Source organism: Magnolia sinica, chromosome 2, assembly GCF_029962835.1.
Source record: "Magnolia sinica isolate HGM2019 chromosome 2, MsV1, whole genome shotgun sequence".
In the NCBI taxonomy this organism is placed as follows: domain Eukaryota; kingdom Viridiplantae; phylum Streptophyta; class Magnoliopsida; order Magnoliales; family Magnoliaceae; genus Magnolia; species Magnolia sinica.
Genome location: NC_080574.1, coordinates 120601377 through 120616624, shown reverse-complemented (window position 1 = coordinate 120616624; position 15248 = coordinate 120601377). Strand labels below are relative to the sequence as shown.

The window sequence follows — 15248 nt, the reverse complement described above, 5'->3', positions numbered from 1 at the left end:
CTTGATTATTGTATATGCTTTAATTTTAGAATCAGTCTTTGAAACGATCCGAGTTAAAAAGTATGTAGGGCATCGATGAGATGGATACATGACGGTGGACCCCACAGCGTTATGCTCAGGATGCGGATTTCGTGCGAAAGCCTTTCGTAGAAAGTTCCTGCGCAAGATTCTGTGTGGGGCCTACTACGATGTTTTTGAGAAAGTCACTCCGTTCATCCGTTTTACGAGTTCATTTCAGGACATTTGACTAAAAATGAGGATGATCAAAAACTCAAGTGAGCCACACTAGAGGAAATAGTGGAGATTTAGTGACCACCGTTGAAACATTTATATGGCTACAAAAGTTTTGTATCAGTTTAATTTCTTAGCTTTTTCACTTAATCTCAGTGAAAATGACCTTATAAACCGTTTGGATGGAATATAAACATCAAGTGGATCCTGGAAAGGTTTCAACGGTAGGAATTCCTTTCCCCACTGTTTCATCTGGTATGGCCCACTTGAGTTTTGGATCTTAATCATTTTGGATCTCATGTCCTAAAATGAGCTCAAAAAAAGGATGGACAGGTTAGATTTCTCAAAAACATCACAATGCGCCCCATCCAGAATCCTTGCGCAGGAACTCCCTGCCAAAGGCTTTTGCAGGAAATCCGCGTCCTTATGCTCAGGAGATCTTTTGAAAACGCCGCCCCGGTTGTGCTTTTGCCGCTAAACAAACAGCTCTCATAACATCACGTTATAGTATCTTCAGATCAAGGATCTTTCACGTGTTCTCGCGAGAGTAATGGCGCTTCCAGCTTTAATCCGTCAACACTGCACAAATGTTCTCATCTTGGCCATTCACTGGGCTGGCCAGCTGTCTGCGAGCTAGAGACCAGAAAAATGGAACAGTACCACTAATCAGGCCACTCATCAGTTAGGCAATACGTATACAGGAATTCAGTCATTTTCCTTGACTTTCCATATTCTCACATAATCCGGACGGATCTGACGAATATAATAAAATCTTGGAATCATAATTACATCGTTGAATGGTCCCGATCCACCAAGTTTTCAAAAGATCTCCACCGACGCCGCAATGCTCTACGTCTATCTCACGCGAGGGATTCCACATACGTTTTCTAGTGGCGGAGACAACGCGGTGGATCGACGGCTTCGAGACGAATCTTCTCTCGTTGTTTCCTATGGGATTCAAAAAACATCATTGTTGCCGATGGCAGGGACTGTCCTCTTACCATGCGATAAGCTTAATTCCCTTTTATGTTTGTAACACGGTCGTACATTGAAAGGATATACCCACCATCATTTGAAACTATTGGCAATAACACACGTGTTATATCTAAACCGTTCATTTGTTTTGTAACCTCATTTTATGGCATGAGCCTAAAAATGAGACAGATCCAAAACTTATGTGGCCCCAAAGAATTTTTCAACAGTAAGTATTCAATCCCCATTGCTTTCTATGGTGGGGTCCACTTGAGCTTTAGATCTACCTGATTTTTTGGCCCATGTTCTAAAATGATCTCAAAAAATGGGTGGACAGTGTGGATATAGCCCACACATCATGGTGGAACCTACACAACTTACTAACATTGAGTGATATTAGCACGGGACCCTAAACGATTCTATCCAGCTTACTTCCAAGCTTTCCCACCCTTCCTAAACATGGAGTGGAATTGGCACAGGACCCGATGCAATTCCATCCCACCTAAGCCCATCTAATCCAGCCGGCCAAACAGGCCCTTATAGATGCGGTTTACCCAGTAACCCGTACGCCACAGTTCACTGAGTAATATCCAAAAATTGAAGCATATAAAAAAGCTCAGGTGGACCATAATACAGGAAACGGTAGAGATAATTACCTCACCATTGAAACTTTCCTAAGGCCCACAGTTATATTTTTTGTTTTGTCATAACCAGTACATAATTTGGAGAGTCCGGATGAAGGAAGCTTGGTTGTGGCCTCAAAGAAGTTTTCAATGTAATTGTTAAATTCCAACCGTTTCCTATGGTGTGGTCCACTTAAGATTTCGATAGGCTTTAAGTTTTCAAGTTGAGCACACCTTGAATGTACGTGGTCTATCCATCCTGTCCATTCATTTTTTTCATCTAATTTAAGGAGTTTAACCCAAAATTGAAGCATATTAAAAAAACCTAGTAGATAATAGCGGAGGAAACAAATGGTGGGGATAATGACTTCTACTGTAAAAACCTTTTTAGGTCCCACAGTGATATTTATCTGTTATCTAACTTGTTCATAAGATCATATAAACATGGATAAAGGGAAAACACAAATATAAGCTTGATCTAAAATGTCTATGGCCCTTAAAGAATTTTCCAACGATAGATGTTAAATTCAACTGTTTCCTGTAATGTGGTACATTTGAACATTGTATATGCATCATTTTTTGACTCAAAACCTAAATTTATTTGATAAAATGGATGACAGATAAAATAAAATATGTAAATCATGGTGGACAGAGAGAACTTTCCCATGTGTTACTCGAAAAGATCTGTGGCTATACAGTAATGTATGCATTGATCACCATGCAACTTTCTCATGTGTTACTGGAAAAGTTCTGTGGCCACACAGTAATGTATGTATTTTATCCACACCTTTCATCCACATTTCTAGTCTATCTTAAGATACAAGATCTCAAAAGCCATGCAAATAAAAATCTCAGGTGGACGAAACCACATGAAACAATAATAATTGAATGCCTGCCATTGAAAAGTACTTTGGGGTCATAAAAGTTTCACCTAGGCCTCCGTGACATTACCAACAGCAGGTTGTATGGTGAATAAACGTTACGGTGGACCTAAGCTTTTAACGGTGGTTATTCAATCACTGCTGTTTCCTATGGTGTGCTTCATTTCTAAGTTCTTGTCATAAAAATAAATTAGCCAAATGGATGGACAGGACGGATGAAACACATATATTAAAGTAATGCTGACAGAGTTTTTTGAACCGGGGACGAACGGGATGGTGTGTGGTCCACTCAGGGCTGTGAACAGATCCGGCCTAGGTAGGTGCCCGGATTTTGAACTGTTTTGGGCTGGTCAGCATTATTTAAAAATCTGATTTTTCAGGCCCGAGCACGGCCCATTGACAACCCTAGCTCCACCATGTAACCCGAGTCCAACCGAATCGGCGTCCTCCAAACATTCCTGTGTGACCGGATCCGGTTTCCTGCAATGATACTCGTGCAGTGTACTGACGCTTCATATGCAGGCACACAGAAATTGTAAAACTGGTATGAATTAAATCAAAATAAACCGGTTAAACCGTCGATTCTACCGTCTCTAAATAACGTACCAAGAAAAATATTGGCTGAGCAATCTTAACCTCTGATTCTTGTGGACACTTATTTGTTGAAATAGGACCGTAGGATATCAACCATCCAATAAATATCCATAATCGATGGTTCAGGGAACAACAATTTAGCCAGTTTAATTTGAATTACGTGCATGCCACGTGTGCAATTTTAAAGTAATTTCCAAGGGGCTGTGTATCATCTATCACGCTCTGCCAGAGTATGAAACTTATTATCGACCTTATAAAGAAGCTGCCCCGCTTTGTTATTCTCGTTGGTAATTTGGATCGGATAACTGAAAGGGAATACGATAATGGCGGCAGCTAGCGGTGCAACGAGCGGAGAGAAAGGTTCAGTACACATCGTGTACACGGAAAGACCCGAAGGCGACGAACCCGAAGCTCATCACGTCCGAACTCTGGCGTCGGTCCTCGGCAGGTCTCTCTCTCTCTCTCTCTCTCTCTCTCTCTCTCTCTCTCTCTTTCTTCCAATGACCTTTTTATCCTTCCGTTATTGTTATAATTACGATTATGTCCTGCAGCGAGGATGCTGCGAAGGAGGCGTTGGTCTACACTTACAAGAACGCGGCGTGCGGTTTCTCGGCCAAGCTTACTCCGGCACAGGTGGATGAAATCTCAAGTAAGGGCATTTTTGTCATTTTGCTTATTCTTCTATCTTTGTGCAGCCATTTCTTTCATCTGAGCCGTACAGAAGGAGTGCCATGCTGTGATGATCACTTGCTGCAAAAATCAGGCTGATTGGTTAATCAGGTGGGGCATGACAGCCGCTGGTTTTGACTCGAGTAGAGGAGTGGCCCATCTAATGAGTAGATCCACCCGGCTTTCATTCCAAGTGATCTTCATGGTTGTGTCTGCCTTTTGCATGGCTCGGATCTTTTCTCAAGTGTCTCGATGGCAGGAACGAAGTGCCTGTATGGTAACATTCGCGTACAGGGGCTGTATCTGATCATTTCTCTCTCTCTCTCTCTCTCTCTTTTTCCCCCTTTGTCTCTTTTAGGGTTTGGATACTTGATTCTAGCTTTGATTTGTTGTGATGATATTGTGGATCGAAATTGTACTTGTTTTTTATACATTGGATGAGATCTAGGCTGCTGGTTTGGTGTGTCCCATCATGTAGGGTGAATGCAAATAGGATCGAAGAGATTGAAAGTAATTGTAGAAACTGATTTCCGCATAGCAATTACCAGATTTGAAGCATAAAAATGATAAATGGAAAGAGAAATATATGAAGGCACTCCACACGAAGCCAATGGTTTCTAGGGCATCATATACCTTTAGAAGAAAATTCCCATCACGGGAAAATTCAAAGAACTATTCTTATTTCATAATAATCCAGTTCATTGGTTCATATGCAGATCTAGTAGCCTATTTAAAGGCTAAAGTCAAACTATTCCCAATTGGGGTAAATACACTCCTAATCATATCCAACTACTAATAATAAACTATTTCATGAAATAAATGACAAACCAACTGATACTAAAACTCCAAACTATATTAGGAACGGAAAGGCTCATACGTAGGAAGGCTTTTGTGGTAGAGAATTTGGGATATGGAGGGGATTTTAGAAAGGGAGAGGGTAGAAAGGAGAGAAAAAGATAAGATGAATTATGAGTATTGACTTTTGGGGCTTCTCTTGCATGGGGAAGGAAAAAAAAGAGTGATGGGGGTAGGTGGTGATGGATTGATTGATTGATGGATCGACCACTTGATGGGGCTTCCTCGGAATTCACGCAAATGTGGCCCACGCCATGCATGCGTTGCGCAGGCCGCCTCAGATTGCACAAATGATTGCATCTCCTAGACCGGGTGTCGCATCAGGGTGTGCCACGTGACATTAGAATTGTAGTGTCCGCGCGGTCTCCCGGGTCTAGGTCTTAGGTCGTTGCAGTACTAAAATAGGGCACTTGATTGGTGCTCGCTAATTTGACCCCTTTTTCGGGTATGCCGACACCAGAAACAAAGCGTACAAAGGGTTAATTAGGATATGAGTCTCATAGCTCACCCCTCCTAACATAAAATTTCGTCCTCAAAATTTCAAAACAACCAAACCTTACACAAGGCACACTTGCCAGAGTGTTATGTTCCAAGTTTTTAAGTTCTCAAATGGGAATGCTAATTTAGGCTAAGTTGCAATGGAAACCTAGGGTGTGTTTCTAAATTTCCGAGATTGGGATTCTAATCATTCTAAGTTCACAACAATCATGCAATGAAGGATAGTTAACCTAAGGCTATTAGTAGATATGTGATGTCATCCGTAGGTTTTCCCAAGTTATGTTCTGATACCAACTCTTGTCACGCCTCAAACTCGGTGAACAGGCCTACAAAATTCCCGAGTTTCGAATCCGGCAGTGACAGCCTTCGTAGTACCTTATTTTCGGCTTCCAGCTCCCATACGCCAGGTTCCAATCCTTGGATTCCACAAGGAGGATTTTCAAGGTGATTTTTTTATTATTTTTATTTATTTTTGCACATGAGCATAACCACAAGTGTACGAAAACTAAAGGCATCATCACATTGCCACTATAATATCAGTTCGAGTACAATGCTGGAAAGGAAATACATAATATAACAAAAGTCCAAAAGATCAGGCACATGCTCATGCTCATGCCTCAATGCAGCCGCGGTCTAGCATAGCCTGCACATAAACAACGTGCGTAAGCTTACTACGAAGCTTAGAGAGTGCGTGCGTGTGTGTGCAATACATGTGCTATGCATACATATGTCAGAGTAAACAGAATGATGGAGGGCCAGACTACAAGTCTATGAATTCTATCAACCATACCCATGCTATGCGATGCAGATGTTTATGGGACCAAATGTCATATGCTAAGGATGCAATGCAACATGCCAATCATGATGTCTAATCAACATCTCAGTATGGTCCCCATATGGAATCATTGGGGTCTAGTACACTCTGACACTGGCCTGCCGCCCCATCGCGCGCATGACCCAACGAGTGGAAGAGACCTCACTATTCGCCTCGTCAGTGACATGCCAATAAGGTTCCCTATTCGAACAGTGTGCATTGTAATATCGTAATATTTGATCGTAAGCTTCACTAAGATAATCTTTTGTAGTTGCTTTTGCTTTGGTGTCATATCTACTGCTCCATTCAATGTAAGTCATTTAATAAATTATCATTTTGGAGATAACAAGTCAAATACTTAAAAAATTAAATGGCCAATATTAATAAAATGTTCTTAACACCAAACTGAAATATATCAAACAAAGAAAGTTGTGTAAATTCAAAAATAACAACTAACACCAATATCCAAATTCAAAAATAACAACTAACACCAATATTCTAAGCAACAAAATCACATTCCTAGTCTAGCCGTCATATGCTTAAACCAAAGGATCCACGCTTCTTTTTCCTTGATAGTCATCCACATCTCTCTTTACTCCTTTTTTACAGAAGATATTTAGTGCAACAATGTATGAGGGATCGAACTTGGAGAGTGAAGTTATTTCATCTAATCTATTCTTGCAGTCTATCATTTTAGGTCCTGTATCTTGATCCTTTTCTAGTGTCTTCAAAATCTCATGCATTTCCCTGTGAGTATCCACTGTCTTTTTCTTCTTTCTGCTAATTTCAGGGGGTTGTATATCTACATCATTTTTAAGTTTAACTGTTTTAATTGGAGTAGATGGTGTAGATCTAGTCAGTTGTTCGTTGTCAAATGCAGATTGTGAAAAATCTTCAATTGGCTGCGTAGATGAAATATCATAATCTTTTTGCATCCCATCCCTATGTGGTCCCCAACTATCCAATCCAGTTGTTAAGAAGCCATCAAACAAAGCCACAATCTCATCAGCATATTGTAATGGCTTATCTCGAAATTGTCTCGCTTCTGGTGTGTCTGTGACATAAACACCGTACATGCTTTTGTTAATTTGTATTCCTATAGTTTTTAATGAACAGAATGTGTGTCTATTTACTAGTTACCATTATGTAGTCATCTCACCTTTCAGTTGGCCAGTCGAAAGTGTTGGTCATTGTGTTATATCCATGCCCACTAACACTGATCAGCTTTTTTCAAGCCGAATATGTGTTCTTCATATAATCCCCAGGTTTTTCAATTGATTCTGAGTAAAATTCCTTCCAATTTGCTTGTTCAATTCCTCAATGATTTTATTCCATTAACTAGGCTTCAGAGTTCCTCCCATTCGACCACCAGTATTTGCTTCTTGGAGACACAAGTCGATGAACAATTTCTTTTGTGCATGATCACTCCAACTTGCTCAACTACTTTCTCCAGAAGCCATTCCTATTATAAAAATGTTAGGATCACTCAAGTCGTGGTGGTCCCCACTCAGTTGATATGTTCTTTCCATTTAATTATTGGTCTCTTTTTTTTTTTCTCTGGGCAATGTATCTAGTACAATAATTAAAAAATCCATCCCTAAATTCATCCTAGTAGGAAGTTTTTAATGTCTTGGGCCATCCCAAAAAAATGAGATGGCCCACCTTTATGTCTACATGAAATCCATGCCATCCCACCATTTTTCCAGCTTATTTTAGAGATTGAGCCCAAAAATGAGGTATATCTAAATCTCAGGTGGACCTCACCGCTAGAAACTGTGGTAATTGAACACCTACCATTAAAAATCCTCTTGGTGGCTACAAATGTTTTGGATGACACTGATATTTTTGCTTTCCCTTTAACCAGGTCTGTGTTACCTAATCAATTGATTGGATGGCAAATAAACATCACAGTGGGCCCTAGGAAGTTGTTAATGGAAGGCGTTCGATGACCATCATTTTCTTGTGGTGTGATCCACTTGAGATTTGAATCAGCCTCATTTTTGGGTCATGCCCTAAAATAATTTATCCAAAATGGATAGACGACATTGATAAAACACATTCATCATGGTGGGGCCTATGGTGGGTCCACATAGCACGGTCCAGTAGCCTCCTTGCTACTGGAAGAGTCAGTAGGCAATCCCCGTCCACAATGGACACTTCTTTGGTGGATTCCTGATTGTGGGGCCCACTGTGATGTATGTATCTTATATTCATGCTGTCCATCTGTTTCATTAGATCATTTTAAGGGTATAAGTCCAAAAATACAGCAGATCCAAATCTCAAATGGACCACACCACAGGACACAGTGCTGATTTAATGCCCTCCATTAAACATTTTCGAGGGCCCACTGTAATGTGTATTTTGTCAACCGACTTGTTGATTGGGTCACACAAACAAGGATGAAGGGTAAACACAACTATCAGCTTGATCTAAAACTTTTGTGGCCCCTCAGAAGTTTTAATGGTCAATCACCACTGTCTCCTGTGGTGTGGTCCACCAGTGATTTGGATTTGCTGCATTTATCCGCAAAATAATCTGACTAAATGGATGAATGACTTGGATATAAGAGTCTAAGACACATACATTAAGGTGGGACCCACAGTCAAGGATCCGGTGAAGCCATGCCATCTTGGAACGCGAATTGTCTACTGACGCTGTCAGTAACCAATAGCTACTGGATGGTGCTCTATGGGCCCCACCATGATTTATGTGTTTTATCCACGACGTCCATCCATTTTTTCAAATCATTTTAGGGCACAAGCCCAAAAATGAGGCAAATCCAAATCTCATGTGGACCACACCACTTGAAACAATAGAGATTAAATGCCTACCATTGAAAACTTCCTGGGGGCCATAGAAGTTTTGGATGAAGCTGATTTTTTTGTTTTCCCTTCATGGAGGTCTGTGTGACCTAATCAATGGGTTGGATGACAAATAAACATTACAGTGGGCCCTAGAAATTTTTTAACGGTGGACATTCAATCACCACTGTTTTCTTGTGATGTGGTCCACTTGATAATTGGATCTGCCTCAATTTTTGGCTCATGCCTTAAAATGATATGGAAAAATAGATAGACAACATGGAGAAAGGACATACATCAGGGTGGGCCCACATAGCACTGTCCAATAGAAACCTTGCTAATGGTTTTGTCAATTGGCAATCCCCTCCAATCTGCGTACGTGGATTTTTGAGACAGGTACTTCATGTGCATGAAAGCTAGGTGGGGCCGCCACTGTGATGTTTGTGAGAAATCCACCCACCATGATATATATGTTTAGATCCACACCTTCCATCCATTGTTTTAGATAATTTTAGGTCATGAGACCAAAAATGAGACAGATCCAAATCTCAAGTGGACCACACAACAGAAACTGTAGGGATTGAATGTCTACCATTGAAAACTTCTTGGGGGCCACAAAAGTTAGAATCAAGCTGATATATATATATGTATATATATATATATATATATATATATATATATGTGTGTATATATATATATATATATATATATATATATATATATATATATATATATATATATATATATATATATATATCATTCATCTAGGTCTATGTGACCTTATGAATAGATTTGATGGCAAGTAAACTTCTTGGTGGGCCCTAAGAGGATTTCAAAGGTCGGTGTCATTATCCCAAAGCTTTTTGTGGTGTGGTCCACTTGAACTTTGGGTCTGCCTCATTTTTTTGTCTCATGCCCTACAATGATTTGGCAAAATGGATGGACGGTGTAGATATAACACATACATTAAGTATGTGGGCGTCCTAAAATTTCTTTTTTGAAATATATCAACTTACAATGTAAAGTATGACATAATGTATATGAGAAAAGTAAAATACATGATCTCTGAGGGGTTTACCATTTTGTCAATGTGAAATCCACCCCGTGCATCAAGTGCACTTTCTTATACTCAATGTATGGCCCAAAAAACAGCCTGATCCAAAACTCAGGTGGGCCTCATACACACATGTTTGGCGTCCATCTTTATCATTCCTTGCAATGTGGCCCACCTGAGTAGTGGTTCTAATTGATTTTGGACCTCATTCCCTAAGCAAAACGAGCTTACCTGATGGACGTATCAGATGTCTATAACAGGTTGGCACATAGGGCGTGAATGTTGTACGTCTTTGCTTGCGGATTTGGGAGTTTTTGGAAAGAAAAAGAGAGATGTTTGGTTTTAATAGAATAGAGAAGTCGGTGGAGGGAGATGAGTTCAGAGGATAGGGATATTTTGGGGAATTTCGAAAGATGCTTGCACTTACCTCATTCTGTCGGCATCACTTACTGCTTTCGGCACATACACCACCCCTGAATTAATTCCGTGAATACTTTCCATTAAGGACTTTTTTTACGTGTGTTAAACAAACACCCAAAATAGCATATTAAGTGGATGAAATCTGATTTTAAGATTTCTGTGGTATATTAAGTGGTAAACAAACAGCCCCTTTGTCAGAATCCCTGTGGGGCATGCTGTTAAGACTGCACTTAATATCTTAACTAGGTTTTGAGTAAGGTTTCAAGTAGAACTCTTTTTGAGTTGTGGATTGGGAGAATGCTAAATCTGCAACTGTAAGGTCATGATTTCAGTATTTGGGGTTGTCCAGTAAAGACCAAACTTAAACTGTACGAGAGGAATCTTGACCCTAGGTCGGTTACCTTCTTTTTAATCAGATATCTATGTGGAAAGGATTTTGGTTCTATTGCCTTTGCACGCCACTAAAATAGTGGACACCTAGAAATGCCATTTTTTTAAAGGTAAAGATAATTTATGAAAAGTAATCAACACAAGGGAAGGCATAAAGAATTACAACCCTAAAAAGGCAAAAACAATACAAGCGTCCACAGAATCCATAATGGACGTCCAACTTGCTACATCTATCCTGACTCTCCTACTAACCTCACTGATCAAACTTCAGTGGTTACGGACGCATTGGTTGTTCCCTTCCCCCAAATGGGCCAAAGTGTGGCCATGAGAATCAAGCACCACACACATTTGCCTTCTTTACTTTCTCCACCTTCGTGCCAAGCCCAAAGGAGGTCTTCTATGAATTCCAACATTGCCCACGCAATATTAAGGATGCCAAGGACACTAGCTTACACCTCCTGCACCACATACATTTTACCTTCATCACCTTCGTGCCAAGCCCAAAGGAGGTCTTCTATGAATTCCGACATTGCCCACACAATATTAACGATGCCAAGGACACTAGCTTACACCTCCTGAGTGAACCCACAGTGAAGAAGATCAAGCTCTTGAAATAAAGGTAAATGGCAACAAAGATTGGAAAGTTTCTAGCCGATTTCTTCATGTATTGATGCATGGAATAATTGGGAGTTTGATAAATTTAAGATAATTGACCCCCCCACACCCTTGGGCCCTTCAATCATGATTAGTGTATTGCCTTGTTGGAGTTGTCTCTAATTTTTGTTGCACATGACTGAAACATTTTGATCTTCTGCCTATCATTCTATCCCTTGTTGCGACTCTGAGGCCCCTTCAAATAGGGGTGGCAATGGGCCGGGTTAGGGCTGGGCCATGGTTGGCCCTGATCCCTCAAGCCCTAACAAGCTGAAAATGCCCTAGGCTTTAATGGGATAGGTTGGGTTGAAGCCAGCCTTATAACGAAAAGAGTTAAGTCATCAAAGGTTTTTAGTGGGCCCAATTTCTTCTTCTTCTTCTTTTTTTTTTTTGGGGGGGGGTCGGAAATATTCTCCATCCAGAATAAATCCTGCATATAACTATAAACACTTTGGATCATTGAAACATGACCTCGGATCCAATTATTTTATTTAAACTACACATGTATGTCGGCAGAAAACCATTAACAAGTGTCTTTAAGCAATTATAATGGTGGCCCACCGATCGGCCCAACTGGCTGGGCCATTCATCGTTGGCCTTGGCCCAGCGTGACCCTAGCATTGGGCCTAGATTTCAGGCTCGGGACCAGCCCTTGGGCCAAGTTTAGAGGCCGCCCTGGCGAGTTGGGTAGCCGGCCCATTGCCACCCCTAGCTTCAAATGATTTCATTTGTAATTCCATCTTTCTGTGTTCCTTCCCATGCATCCATCTCAATTCTCAAGATAATGATTTTTACGTCTCCCTTTCTACTGTTATTGTCTTCTTACGGCCCAAGACTGTGCCCTATCATGTCGAGCAATTGTCTTGAGAAAATTTCCATGAAGCTTCACAAGCATGCCATGGTTTACACACTCCAAAGGTTCATCCACTTCATTTGCCCGACTCCAATTCTATTAGAAACATGCTCCATCTGTTTGAATAATATAGCTGAGGTAACAAAAGTAATCGCTTTTGAGCATATTCTTTTGACCATCAAATTTTACTAACCCCTAATCTCAATAACTGTTCCTACCAGATTTACATTTTAAGTACTAATTTTTGTTATGCTAATCTTTAAGCCTCTAGTCTAGATTCTAGAGCCTTCCTCCAAACCTCCAAATTTAGCATTTAAATTGCACCCTCGCTAGTCTTGTTGAAGAACACTACAGCATCTAAAAACAACAATACCAAGTGTCCTCATCTTGGAGTGTAGTGGTTAATTCATCTATAACAATTGCAAATTTGTAAGACCTTAATGTAACCCCTGATGAAGCCCTAATTCTATTGGAATTAATCAACCTCCCTGTGTCCGGTCTCGCACCTGTAATGGCACCATATACATGTCTTTAATGTTGTTTTTGTATCCTTGTGGGACCCTTTACCTCCTTGCCGCTCACCATGTAGCTTCCGCTTATGTCCCCTGGGTATTCTATTGTATGCTTTCTCTACATCTTTTTAGAAACCATATGTAGATTCATAACCTTATCTAACTACTTTCTCATCAATTGTTGAAGTAGAAGAAATAGAATAGCTTTGTTAAACTTAAAAAGATTGGTAGAGAAAACTCACTTTCAGTTAACTGAAATAAATGCACACACACGCGCGCGCGCACACACACACACACACATATATGGAATAATTACACTAGGGCCTGTTTGTTTCACCAACTACCATGATGATGTAAAGGAAATGTGCAATGATTATAAATTACTTTACCTATCATCATGACAATATCTGTATTTGATTGCCGATTCCTGTGTTTGGTTTATCGGCGGTAACATTGTAATGATGACATTTTTACATTAATGTCAAATCATCACCAAAATATGTTGCTATTTGGATATGAGATTTTCATGGTAAGGCCATAAAAAAGTTCAATGATTACAAATTCCTTTACTTGTCTCCCAAATACATTTACATTTGACCGACAATTCCTGTGTTTGGTTTGGCGGTGGTAAAATCGTAATGAAGACATTTTTCCTTTCAATTACTGCGGTAATTGGCTAAACAAACAGACCTTAAATCATTTAAAGGAGGTGCACAGGTGAAGATTGGTTGTCCTCATCCATTGATAGGAGATGGAATTGGGCTTGTTTGGGTTGGTGGAAACCAAAATGTTAATATGGAAAACCAGAACTTAGATCAAAGGAAAGGGAAATGTGTGGGAAAAAAATTCTCATTAACCTGCTTGTTGCAGCACATTTCATTACCATGGAAATGTTAAAAAGGTCAACTTTCAAAAAGTGAGAGTTGTCTCACGTATCCATGGAAATATGGATTTAACACTTTTTTTCTTTTCTTCTCTCTGTATTTTTTATTTTTTATTGGAAATGGAGATCACTGTTTTTCAAGTAAAACTTTGGAAATGTAAAATGATTTCCACAGGTAAATTTGTTTCCACGAATAGGGGAAAACGTCGCATCTGTGGAAAACAATTTCATTGTGTTTTTCCACTGGACACATGCATGCATTTCAAATTGCACGTGAAACTATTGTAATTCTACCTCATGAATGAAATGGTGCGAGCCCCACTTTGCTAATTTCCACTTCATTTGAATTCAATGATTGCGATTCAATTGAGTTTGGATGAGAGCGCATCCAATCGCACCCCAACCTTTGAATGCTGAATGCCTACTAACAAGACTTATATGATGGCAGAGAAACCGGGTGTTCTTCAGGTGGTGCCGAGCAAGACATACCAGCTGCATTCCGGACCGGGGGTAATGCGGCAGTAGGTGGTAAGAGGACTTGTTGATTGTTTGATGTTTCTCCTATAGAGAAAATCCATCAACGTCTTCAAAAACTGCCTTTTCCTTTATTATGTAAATAGCTGCATGACTTTGGATACAAAAGTTACACCAAGAAACACATGGATGATAAAATAAGTGCTCGTGGAAATTACTAGACTTCCAGTGGCTGCTGCTGCCACATGACATGTCCTGTTGAAGCTTTTCTCCTCCTTTTTTCTTTCCTTAAGACAGAACAGGTTACCACACAAATGGTTGTAGGTGAACTTAAAACACAAATGATTTTTGTGCTAGGTGATCTTCATGGTTGGGCCTACTGTTTGCAAGCTACAAATCTCCTGCAAGAATGGCAGAATGGCGTGTATATAGGAAAGATAGGCCTGCCTGACAAGTTGGCTTTATGTGTATGATGGTAGTAATGTCTTCTTTTGATTGCATTAGGGGACTGGTCTAGCCCAGCCCCAGCCCTAGTCCTTTGAGCCCTGGCTACAGCCCTATAGGGTCAGGCCAGGTCGAGCATGATCAAAGGCTTTAAATAATTGAAATTTACAATTTTTTGTAGTTGTGTCCCCTCCATCCACAATGAATTTTATTATGCAGATATTTTATTTTTTTAAAAAAAATGTGACTCCGAATCCAAAAGTACTTTCAAATATACACAAATGATAGATCGGGCCACTCTCAAAGTATCTTCAAATCATCCATTCAATTGTATAACAGTGACCCACTTGATGATTGAACTGGGCCATCATCATTATCCTTGACCTAGCTTGGACACTGTGCCTATATTTCAAGTTCGATTCTGTGCCCTAGAAGGCGGGACTGCTAGAGGGCTGCCAGGCCCATTGCTACCCCTAAGCTGGCATAGTTGAGAAAGGAGAATAACCCTGATGTGGGAAAATGGCACACTTGTAGTCGCCCTGACAAAGGCCAATAAGGCCTACTTGTGTGCTATCTGAACCACTCATGATGTGGCCCTCACATGTAGATGATATGTCGAAAATACA

The 15248-nt window shown here is 40.2% G+C and overlaps 1 protein-coding gene across 1 annotated transcript; it reads left to right on the top strand.

The window, feature by feature from the left end:
• Positions 1-3574: 3574 nt before the first annotated feature.
• Positions 3575-14418, top strand: LOC131237493 (subtilisin-like protease SBT3.11). Its single transcript, XM_058235291.1, has 3 exons — positions 3575-3749; positions 3853-3950; positions 14153-14418. The coding sequence occupies exons 1-3, from the start codon at positions 3625-3627 to the stop codon at positions 14227-14229; spliced, it is 300 nt and encodes a 99-aa protein (XP_058091274.1). The 5' UTR covers positions 3575-3624; the 3' UTR covers positions 14230-14418.
• The last annotated feature ends 830 nt before the right edge of the window (positions 14419-15248 follow it).

Coding starts and splice junctions, on each gene's coding strand:
- LOC131237493 (XM_058235291.1), top strand. CDS start 3,625: ATGGCGGCAGCTAGCGGTGCAACGAGCGGAGAGAAAGGTTCAGTACAC. Junction 3,750..3,852: donor CTGGCGTCGGTCCTCGGCAG/GTCTCTCTCTCT, acceptor TATGTCCTGCAG/CGAGGATGCTGCGAAGGAGG. Junction 3,951..14,152: donor ACAGGTGGATGAAATCTCAA/GTAAGGGCATTT, acceptor ATATGATGGCAG/AGAAACCGGGTGTTCTTCAG.